At 34.8% G+C, this 13695-nt stretch overlaps 3 protein-coding genes across 5 annotated transcripts in view; all 3 read left to right on the top strand.

Annotated features, from left to right (window-relative positions):
• The first annotated feature begins 2002 nt into the window (after nucleotides 1-2002).
• mmp13b (matrix metallopeptidase 13b) lies at nucleotides 2003-5623 on the top strand. Its single transcript, XM_052615897.1, has 10 exons — nucleotides 2003-2147; nucleotides 2229-2467; nucleotides 2546-2694; nucleotides 2802-2927; nucleotides 3325-3480; nucleotides 3566-3686; nucleotides 3812-3945; nucleotides 4703-4862; nucleotides 5001-5104; nucleotides 5223-5623. Exons 1-10 carry the CDS (start codon nucleotides 2052-2054, stop codon nucleotides 5321-5323), a joined length of 1386 nt encoding a protein of 461 aa, XP_052471857.1. The 5' UTR covers nucleotides 2003-2051; the 3' UTR covers nucleotides 5324-5623.
• Nucleotides 5624-7093: 1470 nt separating this feature from the next.
• LOC128029518 (NEDD4-binding protein 2-like 2) lies at nucleotides 7094-11571 on the top strand. 2 transcript variants are annotated; one of them, XM_052617334.1, is made up of 6 exons: nucleotides 7094-7231; nucleotides 7528-8546; nucleotides 8761-8885; nucleotides 9935-10023; nucleotides 10266-10342; nucleotides 10656-11571. In XM_052617334.1, the coding sequence occupies exons 2-6, from the start codon at nucleotides 7528-7530 to the stop codon at nucleotides 10777-10779; spliced, it is 1434 nt and encodes a 477-aa protein (XP_052473294.1). In that variant the 5' UTR covers nucleotides 7094-7231; the 3' UTR covers nucleotides 10780-11571. The 2 variants fall into 2 exon arrangements, with proteins under 2 accessions (XP_052473294.1, XP_052473295.1); XM_052617335.1 differs by lacking the exon at nucleotides 7094-7231 and adding an exon at nucleotides 7238-7381.
• A 638-nt stretch (nucleotides 11572-12209) lies between these two features.
• Nucleotides 12210-13695, top strand: part of LOC128028948 (sister chromatid cohesion protein PDS5 homolog B) — a 35910-nt gene continuing 34424 nt past the window's right edge. Inside the window, exon 1 of one of the 2 annotated variants that reach the window (XM_052616333.1) lies at nucleotides 12210-12548. The gene's annotated coding sequence lies outside the window, so the exon portion shown is untranslated. Of the gene's footprint in view, nucleotides 13260-13695 lie in introns of both variants that reach the window. The other variant, XM_052616334.1, reaches the window with a different exon arrangement.

The following is a 13695-nucleotide window of genomic DNA, read 5'->3' as shown; positions in this document are numbered from 1 at the left end:
TATAAGAAAAATCTGAAACAATATGGATAACACTTTTCAGTTCAGTTCGTTTAAAGCAATTGTATATAGATAGTATTTTTGCAACTTTCATGGAATTTCATATCTCACCAAACTTACTGTACATAGTCGCAGATCAGACATTTGTTGGGGTGTGATACAGAAGCCATTCACTTTATTAGATGTCATTGAACCAAAAAATTTTTTTAAAACTGATATTTCAAGTAAAAAAAAAAAAAAAAAAGGAAAAAAAATTCCTTAAACCATTCCGGTCAAAATGTTTGACTGGAATTGAAGTTACATTCACATTTCCACTGTTCGCTCAAGATTTGTATACTTTTGTGCAGCTGGCAGAAAAAAGTGAAATATTGTATAATGCCCATAGTGCTCATTTTTTACATACCTGCCTGATCACCTATAATTGTGACAACTACTTTGAAAACAAAAGTGCATTATATTTGTTGAAGCATTATGTCTCAAGAGCTTTTGAGCAGTGGTTTTATTTACAAACCTGTAAAATTGGTGTAATTAGAAAACTAGACACTTGTCAGTTTAATAATGTGTACTTTACACAGGTGTGGAGTAGCAAAGCCACATTTTAAGAATTCTTTCACTGTATTACTGTGTTATATGGGGGACAGCTGCCATTAACAGGACATGTCTACACTTGCAGCCCTGAAGATATTTTGTTCCTCGCACCCTTGGACCTAATCATACATTTAATGCTATTTTGTTTTCTTAATACATGTTAATGTATAAATAAATGTCAAGACAAACAAACTATGGGGAAAAAATGAACTGGATATTAACAGTCGTTCATGTACATGTCTTTTCTTTGTGCTTTTTAACTGGTTTCAGGTTGCACCACAGGAAAACCAACAGATTGACTATGTTTTTCATGTGATGACGCTTCAAAACTGCAAAAAAAAAAAAGCCCTTAACAGCTGTGCAAAACATGCAGAGCATTTTTGATTAAACAAGTCGAGTCACGTCAAGTCATCTTTATTTGTATAGCGCTTTATACACTACTTGTTGTGGCAAAGCAGCTTTTGACCTTTTGACCAATTGACCCTGAGTTTTTGACAGGAATAAAAAAGGGGCTGTTAGGATGTTCAGTGGATTGTAAATGTGTTGTTTAATATAACATACCGATGGTTCAGCTGACAAAACATCTTTCCAAAAAAATCTTTTTTGAAAGTCGTGAGAATTACATGTACTTGGACCTTTAGAGAGTGTGTGCAAAAATAAAGTAAAACCTAATATTGTTAAATATTAGTACAATTTGAAATACAATAACTGTTTATTTTAATATATTTTAAGATTCATGGCAAAGCTGAATAAAATAATGAATGCCTTTACAAACGTTTTAACAGTAATACTTTTTAGTGTAATTCGTTTTGATAAGTCATCAGCAATGATATTTATTGGTAATTGTGTATAGTGAAAGATTTGTTGACAAGACCTGTTTTGATGTCTGTGTGTTCTTTAAACTCTATAGCTGCTAAATTTCCTCTATGTCTTAACGTCTGTACAGGTTTAGAAGTCATATGCCGGGTCTTAGTCAAAACTGAATGGCTATGATTCATAATCCAGAAGTCTGGAAATATTAATAGTCGCCTTGAAATTAAGCCAAGAGAGTTTGCATCCAGGCTTGCCACCATATAGGCCTAAAAATAGATTTCTTGTGTTTTTCTTCTTAAATCATGAGCAAGTCTCAGAGGTATGTTGTTCAATTAGGGCTTCTAAAACTCTAAAATCACACAAGACAAATCAAAACAAGAAGTTCTAACAAGACTTCATGACCTTTCATTACTCATGTCCGTTACCAAGATGAGTCAACAAATCACTTGCAGCCAAAAGTAGCACCGCAGCAGTGATTTCATTGCTAACTCAGGTGTCCTAAAAGCAGTTTTTAACCGCATTCTGCTGGGTGTGTGGTTAGAGGAAGTGGCACACTGGCCAAGGTACTTTTTACATGAATCACAAACAATTTTTGACAGGACAGAGCACTATAAAGATCCCAGTCAGACCGAGCAGAACATCATCCGGTCAACATGGAGCTCACAGCTGTGGTATTGCTGGTAATAGCTGCACACGCTTTAGCAAAACCTATTGCAACCAAAGAGAAAGACGACTTGTTATTAGCGGAGGTAGGAAGAGCATATTTTTTATTGATAAAAGATAACTGTTTTTTAATGTTCATGTATTAATGTTTCATTTGTATCTTGTAGAAATATCTTCGAAGGTACTATGGCATGGCAGCTGGTCTCCAGGGAAAAGGAAAAGCATCCGATCTCATGCACCAGAAGATTCGAGAGATGCAAGCGTTCTTCAAGTTGGAAGTGACAGGAAAGCTGGACGACAACACCTTGGAGGTCATGGAAATGGCTCGCTGTGGAGTTCCAGACGTGGCTGAATATAATCACTTTCCTCAAGACCTCAAATGGAAAAACTCAAATGTGACCTTCAGGTGTGTGTTTGTACATTAAAGAACCGAATACGGTAAAAAGCGGCAGTTTCGATTTCAAAACACGTCTTTCATTCACAGGATTCTGAACTATACTCCTGACCTGAAGAAGGCGGATGTGGACAGAGCTGTTCGAAATGCTTTCAATGTCTGGAGCAGGGTGACTCCACTCAGGTTTAGGAAACTGTATGAGGGGAACGCTGATATCATGATCAGCTTTGGAGCAAAAGGTATTAGCATTTAGATCTTTTTATTGAAGTGGGGAATAAATTGCAGGATGTTTATTTCTGGTTGTCTTTCTGTTAATCACCATCCTTTTTTTGTATGCAAATAACAGAACATGGAGACCACAACCCGTTTGATGGACCCGAGGGACTTCTTGCTCATGCTTATCCACCTGGAAACGGCATTGGTGGTGATACACACTTTGATGAGGATGAAACATGGACCAAAGACTTTCACTGTACAAATGTTTTTTCAATAGTGTTATATTTTTTGAAAAGAAGTTTCTTTTGCTCAAAAAGGCTGAATTTATTAGATCAGTAATACAGTAAAAACAGCAATATAGTTAAGTATTATTGCAATTTAAAACAGCTGTTTCCTATTTTAATATATTTTGAAATATAATTTCTTCCTGTGATGCAAAGCTGAATTTTCAGCATAATTTCTCCAGTCTTTAGTGTTACGTGATCCTTCAGAAATCATTCTAATACGCTGATTTGGTGCTGAGGTTAGAAAGGCATTTATTTGAAAATCTTTTGTAAAATTATAAATGTCTTTACTGTCATTTTTGATCAATGTAATTTGCCCTTGCTGACTATAAGTTAAAAAAATAGTAATGTTAACTATGTTTTTTGCAGCATTCAATCTGTTCTTGGTTGCGGCCCATGAGTTTGGTCATGCTCTCGGTATGGCCCATTCCTCTGATCCAGGGTCACTGATGTACCCAGTGTACTCCTATGGCAAGGGTTACCCTCTTTCTGAGGATGACATCAAGGGAATCCAGTCTCTCTATGGTGAGTAACATAACATTTTGATCGAAAGGTCATTCCAGAAAGCTTCGTAGTCCTGATTCAGCCTTTGCTTTCGGGTTAATTGCAGGTGACAACCCAGACCACGGAAGAGTCAAGCCTAAACCAGACGCTCCAACTAAGTGTGACCCTGAACTGAGTTTTGATGCCATCACTGAACTCCGTGGAGAGACAATCATTTTCAAAGACAGGTGCAAAAATAGTTCACTGTACATTGATGGGATAGAAATTGCTTTGACTCCACTACCACATATTTTAACTGTTGTATAATGTGTTATATCCTATAAATGGTTCCTTTTTTTGTTTTTGTTGGCAGGTTTTACTGGCGACTACATCCACAAATGCCTGAGCCTGAACAAACTCTCATTAAAAGCACCTGGCCTGAATTACCAAACCAAGTAGATGCTGCCTACGAGAACCCAGAGAAAGATATTGTCATCATATTCAGTGGTTAGTTTTGAAATGTAAATCAAATCGTTAGTCATGCTATTTTATCTTTGTTTTGCAAAGATAAAATATGTTTTATTCTCACACACACACACACACACACACACACACACACACACACACACACACACACACACACACACACACACACACACAGTATATATATTGTTTTATACTGATATAGTACTTATTCATATGTTATCTTAGCTTTTATTTTCATATTTTCTGTTTTCCATTTAATTTTAGCTAGAGTTAATAATTATATTAAGTGTTTTTGTCATATGTTCTTTTTTATGTATTTTGTTTATTCCGTTTTTTTGTACTTCCTGTAAAATGAGAAGTGTTGCCTTAGAAATATTCGATTTTATTTATAAAGTTCATTTTATATCAAGTAATGACATTTTCTATGGCTTTAGTTGTAGTTAATGATAAAACCCTGACTTAAACTTAAAAAGAAAATTCAGTTAGCTGCCAAGATAACATTTCTCATTTTCATTAAGTTTAAAGAACTAATATAAATGGCAAAAACAAAAACAATACAATTAATGAAACTTTAACTAAAATTTTAATTAGAACAAAATATAAATATGGCTAATGTAAAATAATGCTTATTTAAAATATTAATAAATACTGTCAATTTTTGTTTCTAATCTGCTATTTATATTTCTTTTATCTCATCTTGATCTCACTAAACTAAATATTTTAATATTTTAAACACCTACAGATACAATATTTTTATAACTGTAAAAAAATATTACAGGGATCCGCATGTGGGCTCTCAATGGCTACAATCTGGTTGACGGCTATCCAAAATACATCCACAAGCTGGGCCTCCCGAAGACCGTCCGCAAAATAGATGCAGCAGTTAACATCCGAGACACGGGCAAGACTCTACTTTTCACAGATGAAGAGTACTGGAGGTATGTTACAATCTTGTAGGGAAATAAGACTCTAAAACATCCAAATATTGAATTGCATTTTGAGTATTTTGCACCTATAAACAAATACAACACTCAATAAAATGCCAGAAGCTAATGTGAGCTGCATCTCACCTCCAGTTATGATGAGGAGAAAGGCACCATGGACAGTGGATACCCACGATCCATTGAGAAAGACTTTCCTGGAATAGGAGACGAAGTCGATGCTGTTTCATATCATTATGGTATGTGTAATTTAATAAGTTGCATAACTTTCTTCTTGTGTCAGTTATTGTATTTGAACTGATTTAACAAAGCAAGAATGCTTGAATTAAAATAACTGTTGTTTCTGTTTTTTAACAGGATATTTGAGCTTCTATCATGACCAAACACAGTTTGAATACAGTTACAGCTCTCGGAAAGTCATGCGCATCTTGAGGACCAACTCCATACTCAACTGCTGAGCGCTTCTGATGTGGCCAGAAACTGTCAGTTATTATCAACTGCTGTGAAAAATAGCATTCATTTTTAGTTGAGTTTTGAACTACTGAGCCGGTTAATCAGTAGAAATTCTCCATTCTTTTAAAAGTATTTATAGATCATGATTCAGGAATCATGTTTGGGATATTTTGGTAATATTAACTTCTGGATGATTATGATTATGTATATGCATCCAGTGGGAATCGAAGAAAGTGTGTTACTGTGTTATGACCTCTTTAATACCACTGTCTAATAAATAAATAAATAAATAAATAAACAGAAAAGTTCTTGTGAAATATTTTGGGTGAGTTTAATAAATACAGTGAATAAATGATAAGGAAAAGATGTTAAAATGAATGCATAGAGGAATTTAATATGAATTAGAGTATGCAACTAAATAAACAGCCTGTACTTACAATCAGCAAAATAATAAAAACCATGTAAAGTGTGCATAATGACAATTCATCATCAGTGTAAAAAAAAAGAAAAAAAAAAGAATTAAGAATGAATATGTCTCTGCCATGACTAATAAACACATGAAAACCTTAAGTTCCTTCTTGGTTCTGGGTCAAACTATGGACACATGTTGTGTTTTATCCAACCCAGTTGATGGTATCTGTGACTAGACTAAACGCTTTTGGCAGTGAGATGACTGAAAACATTCTCAAAAGCTGCTCTGATTTACTCTCACCAGTCATGGTGTTTGGCTACATGTAGTGTTTACAGGGGATTTCAGTTAAAACCCACATATGTTTGCATATGTGCCTGCAAACCTTTCCTGTTGTGAGAGAAGTTGGGGATTTTACAGGAAAACACAGTATTTTTAGGTTCAAAAATGAAGATGAATTTAAGAAGTAAAAATGTCCTAGTCTATGTTCAGTATTTAGTGAAAGGGTGGATTGCCACAGTATACATGGAAATGAACCCCAAACAGCTTGAAAAGGACAGAAATGCACTTATTCAAAGGCAGTTTGGGTTGGTTTACCACAAGAGGATCTGAAGAGTCCAATTCCTGATGCATATTCCCATTGTGTATTTTATATGTATGTTAAATCATCCTTCAATACAAAATATGGTTTTGGCAGTTAATTAGGACCCAAACTTCATGCTTCTTCACAGAAGAGGTAAGTGGTAGTAACTTAGACATTGTGTTGTTAAGCATTGTGAGTTTTCACTTCTGGTTTATTTGAAATATGTAATTATGGTATACTGTTTTTGTTGACAGTATCCTACCAATTCACTGAAACATGCACAATAACATAAATTACAACATAAACTATATTTATATTATTTCATATCATGTTCTATATTTTCATTCAGCAAGGACCCATTGATTAGATCAACAGTAAAGGCATTTATAATGTAACAAATGTATTTATTACAAATAAATGACGTTCCTTTGATTTTAATATGCATCAAAGAATGCTGAAAAAAAATAAATAAATATATATATATATATATATATATATATATATATATATATATATATATATATATATATATATATATATATATATATATATATATACATATATTATGGTTTCCACAAAAATATGAACTGTTTTTAACATTGTTTCTGGGAAGACTGGGGTAACGGATGCTAAAAACGTAATTTAATGTAATGTAAATGTAAATGTAAAAAGAAAAAAATCACGGTATTAATGTTTCTTTATTTAGTATTTAATTTTATTTTATTTTTTTTACATTTTATTTTATTTTATTTTTCTTACGGAGACTTTTATTTTGAACTCTCACACTTCCCTTTTCTGGTGTTATGTTTGTCTAGGCGCCTGGGTTCTCGCTAACGTTAGATTACCGTATTAGCAGATATGTCAATGATGAACGTTTGATTAACCAGAACATAGTGTTCACAGGTTTTTTTTACTCGTCAGGTAAAGCTTTTCACCGTTACTTGATAGATTTAATAAAATATCATGCGAAAATTATGTAACGTTGAAACATGAACCTCGTGGCTTCCGTCATTTTAAATTGCATTTTGTGAACTAGTAAATGATGGTAGTAGTCAACAGACCGCTATAAACGTCAGTACAGTCTTATAATGAGTAATAAACGGTTGCCTGACTAATGTTATTCCATTCATCTTTGTACAAAAAATAATCAACGAATTTACATAATGTTGTCTTGCTATGTGGTTTAAGTCACTGTGTGGTTTTATTCTTCTTTACAGATGCCAAATGTCAATGCCAGTGAGTCTACTTCTCCACCTGATGGTGGAAATGTAGAGGAACGAAATGAAAGCACACCACAAACAAAAACTCTTTCAGATGGTGTCAAAGTAACACCAGTGGCTAAATCATCCAATAACCAGACAAACAATAGAACTGACTTAGCTATTTTACCTGATAGAAGTCACTTCAATACTCAAAAGGATGTGAATCCAGATGGTGGACAACTGGATCCTTCATCACAAATACAGCCGGACACTAATGTGCCAGAAGTTACCAACACTGAGAACACAAGCCAAACACAGAGAGGACGTGTCATTGGAGAGTTGGGTATCACTAGTACTTCATTTATTGGGCCTGTGTGTCGTCCTGAGCCATTCATTGAGCAGGAGCTTTGCGAATTTTACAAAGAGCTTGAGGAAGTCGATAAGGTTGACGTCAATGCAGACACCACACCGGTTGACCGGCATGATCTCCATCCCTCCAACAAGCCCAAAAGCGGCCAACCTAACAATACAGTCATTCCTGTTGTCGTAACTGATCACGGCAGAGCCTATAGACCTTACCCAAATCCACATGAGCGCAACCAACAAGATCAGAAGAGATGGAGACCTCACGTACAATGTGCATCGGATGACTTTGGTAGAGGAAGATATCCACAGCCGTGGTATCCTCCTCCACCATGGGTTCCTCTGGACCCGAGGGTGCAGTTCTTCCCTCCCCCAACCTCTGGAGGGGCTATCATTTATCCTCCAGACATGAGACCTCAGGAGAGCATCTTCCACAGTCTCCATGCCAACAACAACATCTGGGGCCCATGGGAAGGACCACCATTACCTTCAAACAGATGGCATGAACAAAACAGCGGTTTCCAGTCACACGAGCATCCTGGATTCTCTGGGGAATATGAAACGGAGCAGCATTATCATGAAAAGGACCAATATCAGTATTATAATAATATTGCTTTAGTGCTCATACTGTTGAGAGGAGTCCCAGGATCTGGAAAATCCACTTTGGCCAGGTGAGCAAACCTCAAAATATAGAGAAAAGACCTTATTGATGTTTATGCACCACATAAGTGCTCAGATGTTTGATTAAATATTGAAGACATAAGCATTCTAAGCAATGCTTTTACTGATTGGTTAAGTTGTGCTAACATTGTCCTAATGGCATGTTTTGATTAGTTTATGTAAGCAGAGAAATAGAGATCTGATATTGCACTGTACGTCTCTCAGAGAGCTCCTGTCCACTGGTCCCAGCGGAGTAATACTGAGCACAGATGACTTCTTTTTCCAAGACAACAGATATGTGTATGATTCTGCTCTGCTTGGGGATGCACATGACTGGAATCAGAAGAGAGGTGAGGACAGGCTGAGTTACATCTGGGACACTGGAATGTTAAATTATTAATTTATATACAAATATAGTATGCATGTGTGTGTGTGTGTGTGTATATATATTTATATATATATATGTGTGTGTTTGTGTGTGTGTGTGTGTGTGTGTGAGAGAGAGATTTTAACATGTCTAGGCTATAAGAAATATGTATATATATATATATATAAATATATATATATATATATTTTTGGGAAGTGGCCTAATGGTTAGAGAGTCGGACTCCCAATCGAAGGGTTGTGAGTTCTAGTCTCGGGCCGGACGGAATTGTGGGTGGGGGTAGTGCATGAACAGCTCTCTCTCCACCTTCAATACCACGACTTAGGTGCCCTTGAGCAAGGCATCGAACCCCCAACTGCTCCCCGGGCGCCGCAGCATAAATGGCTGCCCACTGCTCCGGGTGTGTGCTCACAGTGTGTGTGTGTGTGTTCACTGCTCTGTGTGTGCATTTCGGATGGGTTAAATGCAGAGCACAAATTCTGAGTATGGGTCACCATACTTGGCTGAATGTCACTTCACATATATATATATATATATATATATATATATATATATATATATATATATATATATATATATATATATATATATATATATATATTTTTTTTTTTTTAATACATTTTATTTTATGTATACATAGTACATAGTTGGGAGACTCCAGGTCATATTTCAGCCCTAAAATAAATGTTATATATATTTTAATGGATTATATTTAGTAAATGATAATTATTTTTATAATTATTTTCAGTGTTGATTCACTTGATTCCTAATGCTTCAATGCATTCATTTTCACTACTACAGTTTTCACTATTAAAGTTAAAAAATTTTTTTTATCAAACATCAATTCTGTATAAATACATATAATTCAATTCGAATGGCAATAATAGGATTAATATGCATTACATTAAATAGAAATATATATAAAGTCCTTGTGTATATATATATATATATATATATATATATATATATATATATATATTTTAACCAATTCTTTATGGCTTTGTCATTTCTAAGCTGAAAAGGTGATGTTGGAGGGTCGATCACCTGTTATCATCGACAACACTAATGTTAAAGCCTGGGAAATGAAGCCTTATGTTCAAATGGTGAGTTGGCATATTTAAATAATGCCAGGGATTGGAATATTTTTGTGAAATGCAAGTTAGGCTTTAAATCTGCTCTGAACACTGGCTGAAAGTTTTATTAGCAGTGCTTTACAACATTTCCATATGTTTGCATTCAGCGATTTGTATTTCAATGTAAGGATTTCTCCAGCTATTTGCTAAATGAACTATATCTGCTTACTAATTAGTAACACATTTTTATTCATTTACTTTATTTCACACAGGCTTTAGACAATGGATACAGAGTGGACTTTGTTGAGCCAGATACTCGCTGGAAATATGATCCTGCCCAGTTAGAAAAGTAAGTCTGTTAATAGTTTTGGTTCTCAGGAACACTGTGACTTTTATTAATCACTGTATGAGAAACACTATTGACTTTGGATCATATTTTGGCTTACGGTACAGAGGTAGAGATTTCAGTTGTGAGTAAGTGGATAAAACGTTTTATAGTCTAGGATCAGTAAGTATCTTTCATATCCCTATGAATAAGACCAGGTCAGATTAAGAGCCATTGTTACTTTCATTAATTAGTTTTATTTTCAACTGGCTTGGTATAGCCTTCTAATAGAGCTTGGCTGTCCTGGTAATTTCCTGTCTATTCATTTAATCAACAGGAGGAACAAGCACGGAGTCCCTCAAGAAACAATAGCAAAGATGCTGGATGGTTTCGAGCGGCCAGTGAATGTTGACATTGTGATGAATTCTGTAGTGCCTCGCCATAAAAAGAAAGGCAATTAACAGAACCAGTGATTTTTAGCTGTTCTTAAATTAGAAATATTGCCATGTTATCATTCTTAATGATAGTAGGTATATAATATGGTTTATTTTAAGTTATTTTCATACATACTGATGTAGCTAAAGGTGTTTTTAATGACTGTTTGGTGATTTTAATGTTTTAATGACCATTGGTCAAAACATTTTAAAAAAGAAAGAGAATGTCTGTTTAAATGGTATCACTTTCTTTTGTCATTTTGCTTAGTGCACATATGAAAGTGTTCTTTGCTGGTTTTGTCCATTGTAAATGACCACATTGATACCTGTGAAATATTGGCAGGATAAGACCATTATAGTCTGTCTGATAAATCCTTTGAAATTTAGACAGTCTGACACATAAAATTAATGCTGAGCTTCCAGATGGAAGACCAAATGTATCTATAGTGATAGAACAAATATGTATCTGTAGTGACATGCTGAATTAGGAGCATTTTTAAAGCATGATTCTTATTTTCCATTTTTTCAAAAGACCAGCAGCTCAGTCTAGACACTGATCTAATCTCAGGGTTTATATTTTATGCGTATGCTGGTGCGGTACATTGTTGATGGCTCATGTTCTAAACAAGACACTGTTGTCTGAAGTGCTGATTTTTATTTTTTTGTAAATGTTGATTTGTTTTGATAAAATGGAAATAATAAATTTCTACAATTGGGTGTTTTTCACTGTGGGTTGATAAAATGTTTCTTTTTTAAAGCACATTTCACGTAATTTAAAATTGTAATTTGTTGGAAAGCATTAAAAGTGCGTGCTAAAAACATTCGTCTTCTACATTATTTCGCTACAGGTAAATGTATATGATTAGATAACTAATGCTTCCCACTCAGGGTAAGAAGTGTTGTTATTAACTAAAATGATTAAAAATGGTTTTCATTAACTGAAATAAAATAATAAATGGAAAAAAAAACATTAAAATTATAAATGCTGCCTTGTCAGTAGAAAAAAAAACAACAACTGTAAATTGAAGTATTTAAATGGCTGAAAAAAAGATAAATCAAAGCTTAATAGACAATTATAAGAAATGACAAAAGCACATTATTAAAAGCAAAAATTACTTTATCATGTTCTTTTAATTGTTTTATTTTGTTTTATGTCCCCCAGTGCAGTTTTATTTATATGGATAATTTATTATTATTTAGATTTGTTTTTGTTTTAATATTTTCTGGTTTAATTATAATTTAGTATTCTTTTTATGTGCTTTTTGTTATTTTTAATATTTCTAAATAGCTTTAATTCATTTGAGTTTAGTTTTAGTTGCTTTACTTCAACTTATTTAAGTTAACATTTCTGAAGTCTTCAAAGTAAGAATTGTTCATCTAATATTTCTATTTTAATTTATTTATTTTAACGACACTGGTGCAGTGCCTTTATCAATTGAAACCATACAAAGGCGGAGACCCGCTGTCAAGCTCCTCATGGCCTATGGGAGTCACTGTTGCACCACAATCCAACCCGCTAGCAATCGAACAGAAACGCTCGTTTGTACACTAGCCATTTACATCATTATTATAGCAGTTTGTTTCTTTTTCCAAACCCAAACCACTAATATAGCCACAAGAAATACAGTCATGCCCTTAAATAAATAAACTCTATCGGAGAAGGTTAGTGAAGGGTCTGTATTGAGCGGAGCTGCACTGACTGGTGTAGATAGGGACAAATTGGCGCCATTTTGAAGCCGACTGGAGGATCACAGCGGTGGGAGAAGCGAGTGGAGCGCGCACTTTTTCCCAATAAGGCAAGTTAAACGTCTGTTTGAATTTAAACCGCACGTATATGGAATATTCCCGCGCCGAGTGGAGTCCGTTAACGGGAATTAGAATTTCGTGGCTTTTTAATAGGCGCTTTTTTCCTTTTTCGGTGGTTGGTTTTCTATTCTTCTGTTAACCCATGCGATGATCTTGTACTCTCACTCTCTTTCTCCTCAATTTGTCTCCTCAGAACGCAGATTGCAATGACAGTTGTTGTTAGTTTACGTGTACCGTGTGTTTTCGTGGCAGTTTTCATTGCTAAAGAGGGCCGTGCACTTTCCTGGTGCCTCGTGTGTGTAACGTTACATGCATATGAGTGTTTGTGTTTAGCTCTGTTAGCTTAGCATAGCTCCTCGTAAACCGCTTCGGCCACTTTTTAAAATACGATTAAAAACGTATTTCAGATTCTACCTTTGCAGTTTGCATTCATTTTTTTTCTTGTGGTATAATTTAGTCCATTGCATGTTGAGATGGGACGTGCTGTTGTGCATTGGCTCTAGATAGTAACAGAGGAGCTGTTAGTGGTGTGCAATGCATTTTAGCTTGTAAACACCCCCTTAGGGGTGTTATCCCGGTTTCTATGGGATAAACCACTGTAAAGGGAATGAAATGACAGCTGCTGTGTGATCAAGGTTGTATTTTGTTCTGGTTGAGCTGCACAAAGACATCAGTTGAGAAAGTCAACCTGCTGTCAGGGTGTGAGTATTTTTTCCCCCGTGCAAAATCGTTGTGAGGATGTAATGGTGTCTGTAAATAGCTGGAAAGACGATGCATTGTTTACTAATCGCATGCATAGAGGTGTTGTAAAATACGGTATGTGTTTGGCGATTGTGAAACACTTGCACTGTGTTGAACCTGCTTATTTTCACCTTACCTTGCATTATTAATTTCTTGTTTAATAACTTTCATGGATTGCTATTAAAGGTAATACGAAGCACCAATAATGCATTTATTTGCGTTTTGACTAATTTCTTAATCTACTGCGTATTTAAAGACCACATAAAATCCAAATCAATGTAGTTTTTTTAAATAATGTATTAGTAATGTTTTTATTTTATTGTTAATAATCATTTTGCGTGTACAATGTAGTCTACACGAAACATGAAAATTAACATAAAAAAATGCTAATACATA

Source organism: Carassius gibelio, chromosome A15, assembly GCF_023724105.1.
Source record: "Carassius gibelio isolate Cgi1373 ecotype wild population from Czech Republic chromosome A15, carGib1.2-hapl.c, whole genome shotgun sequence".
Classification (NCBI taxonomy): Eukaryota; Metazoa; Chordata; class Actinopteri; order Cypriniformes; family Cyprinidae; genus Carassius; species Carassius gibelio.
Note: the sequence above shows the minus strand (reverse complement) of the source record. Positions and strands in the feature narration are given on the sequence as shown.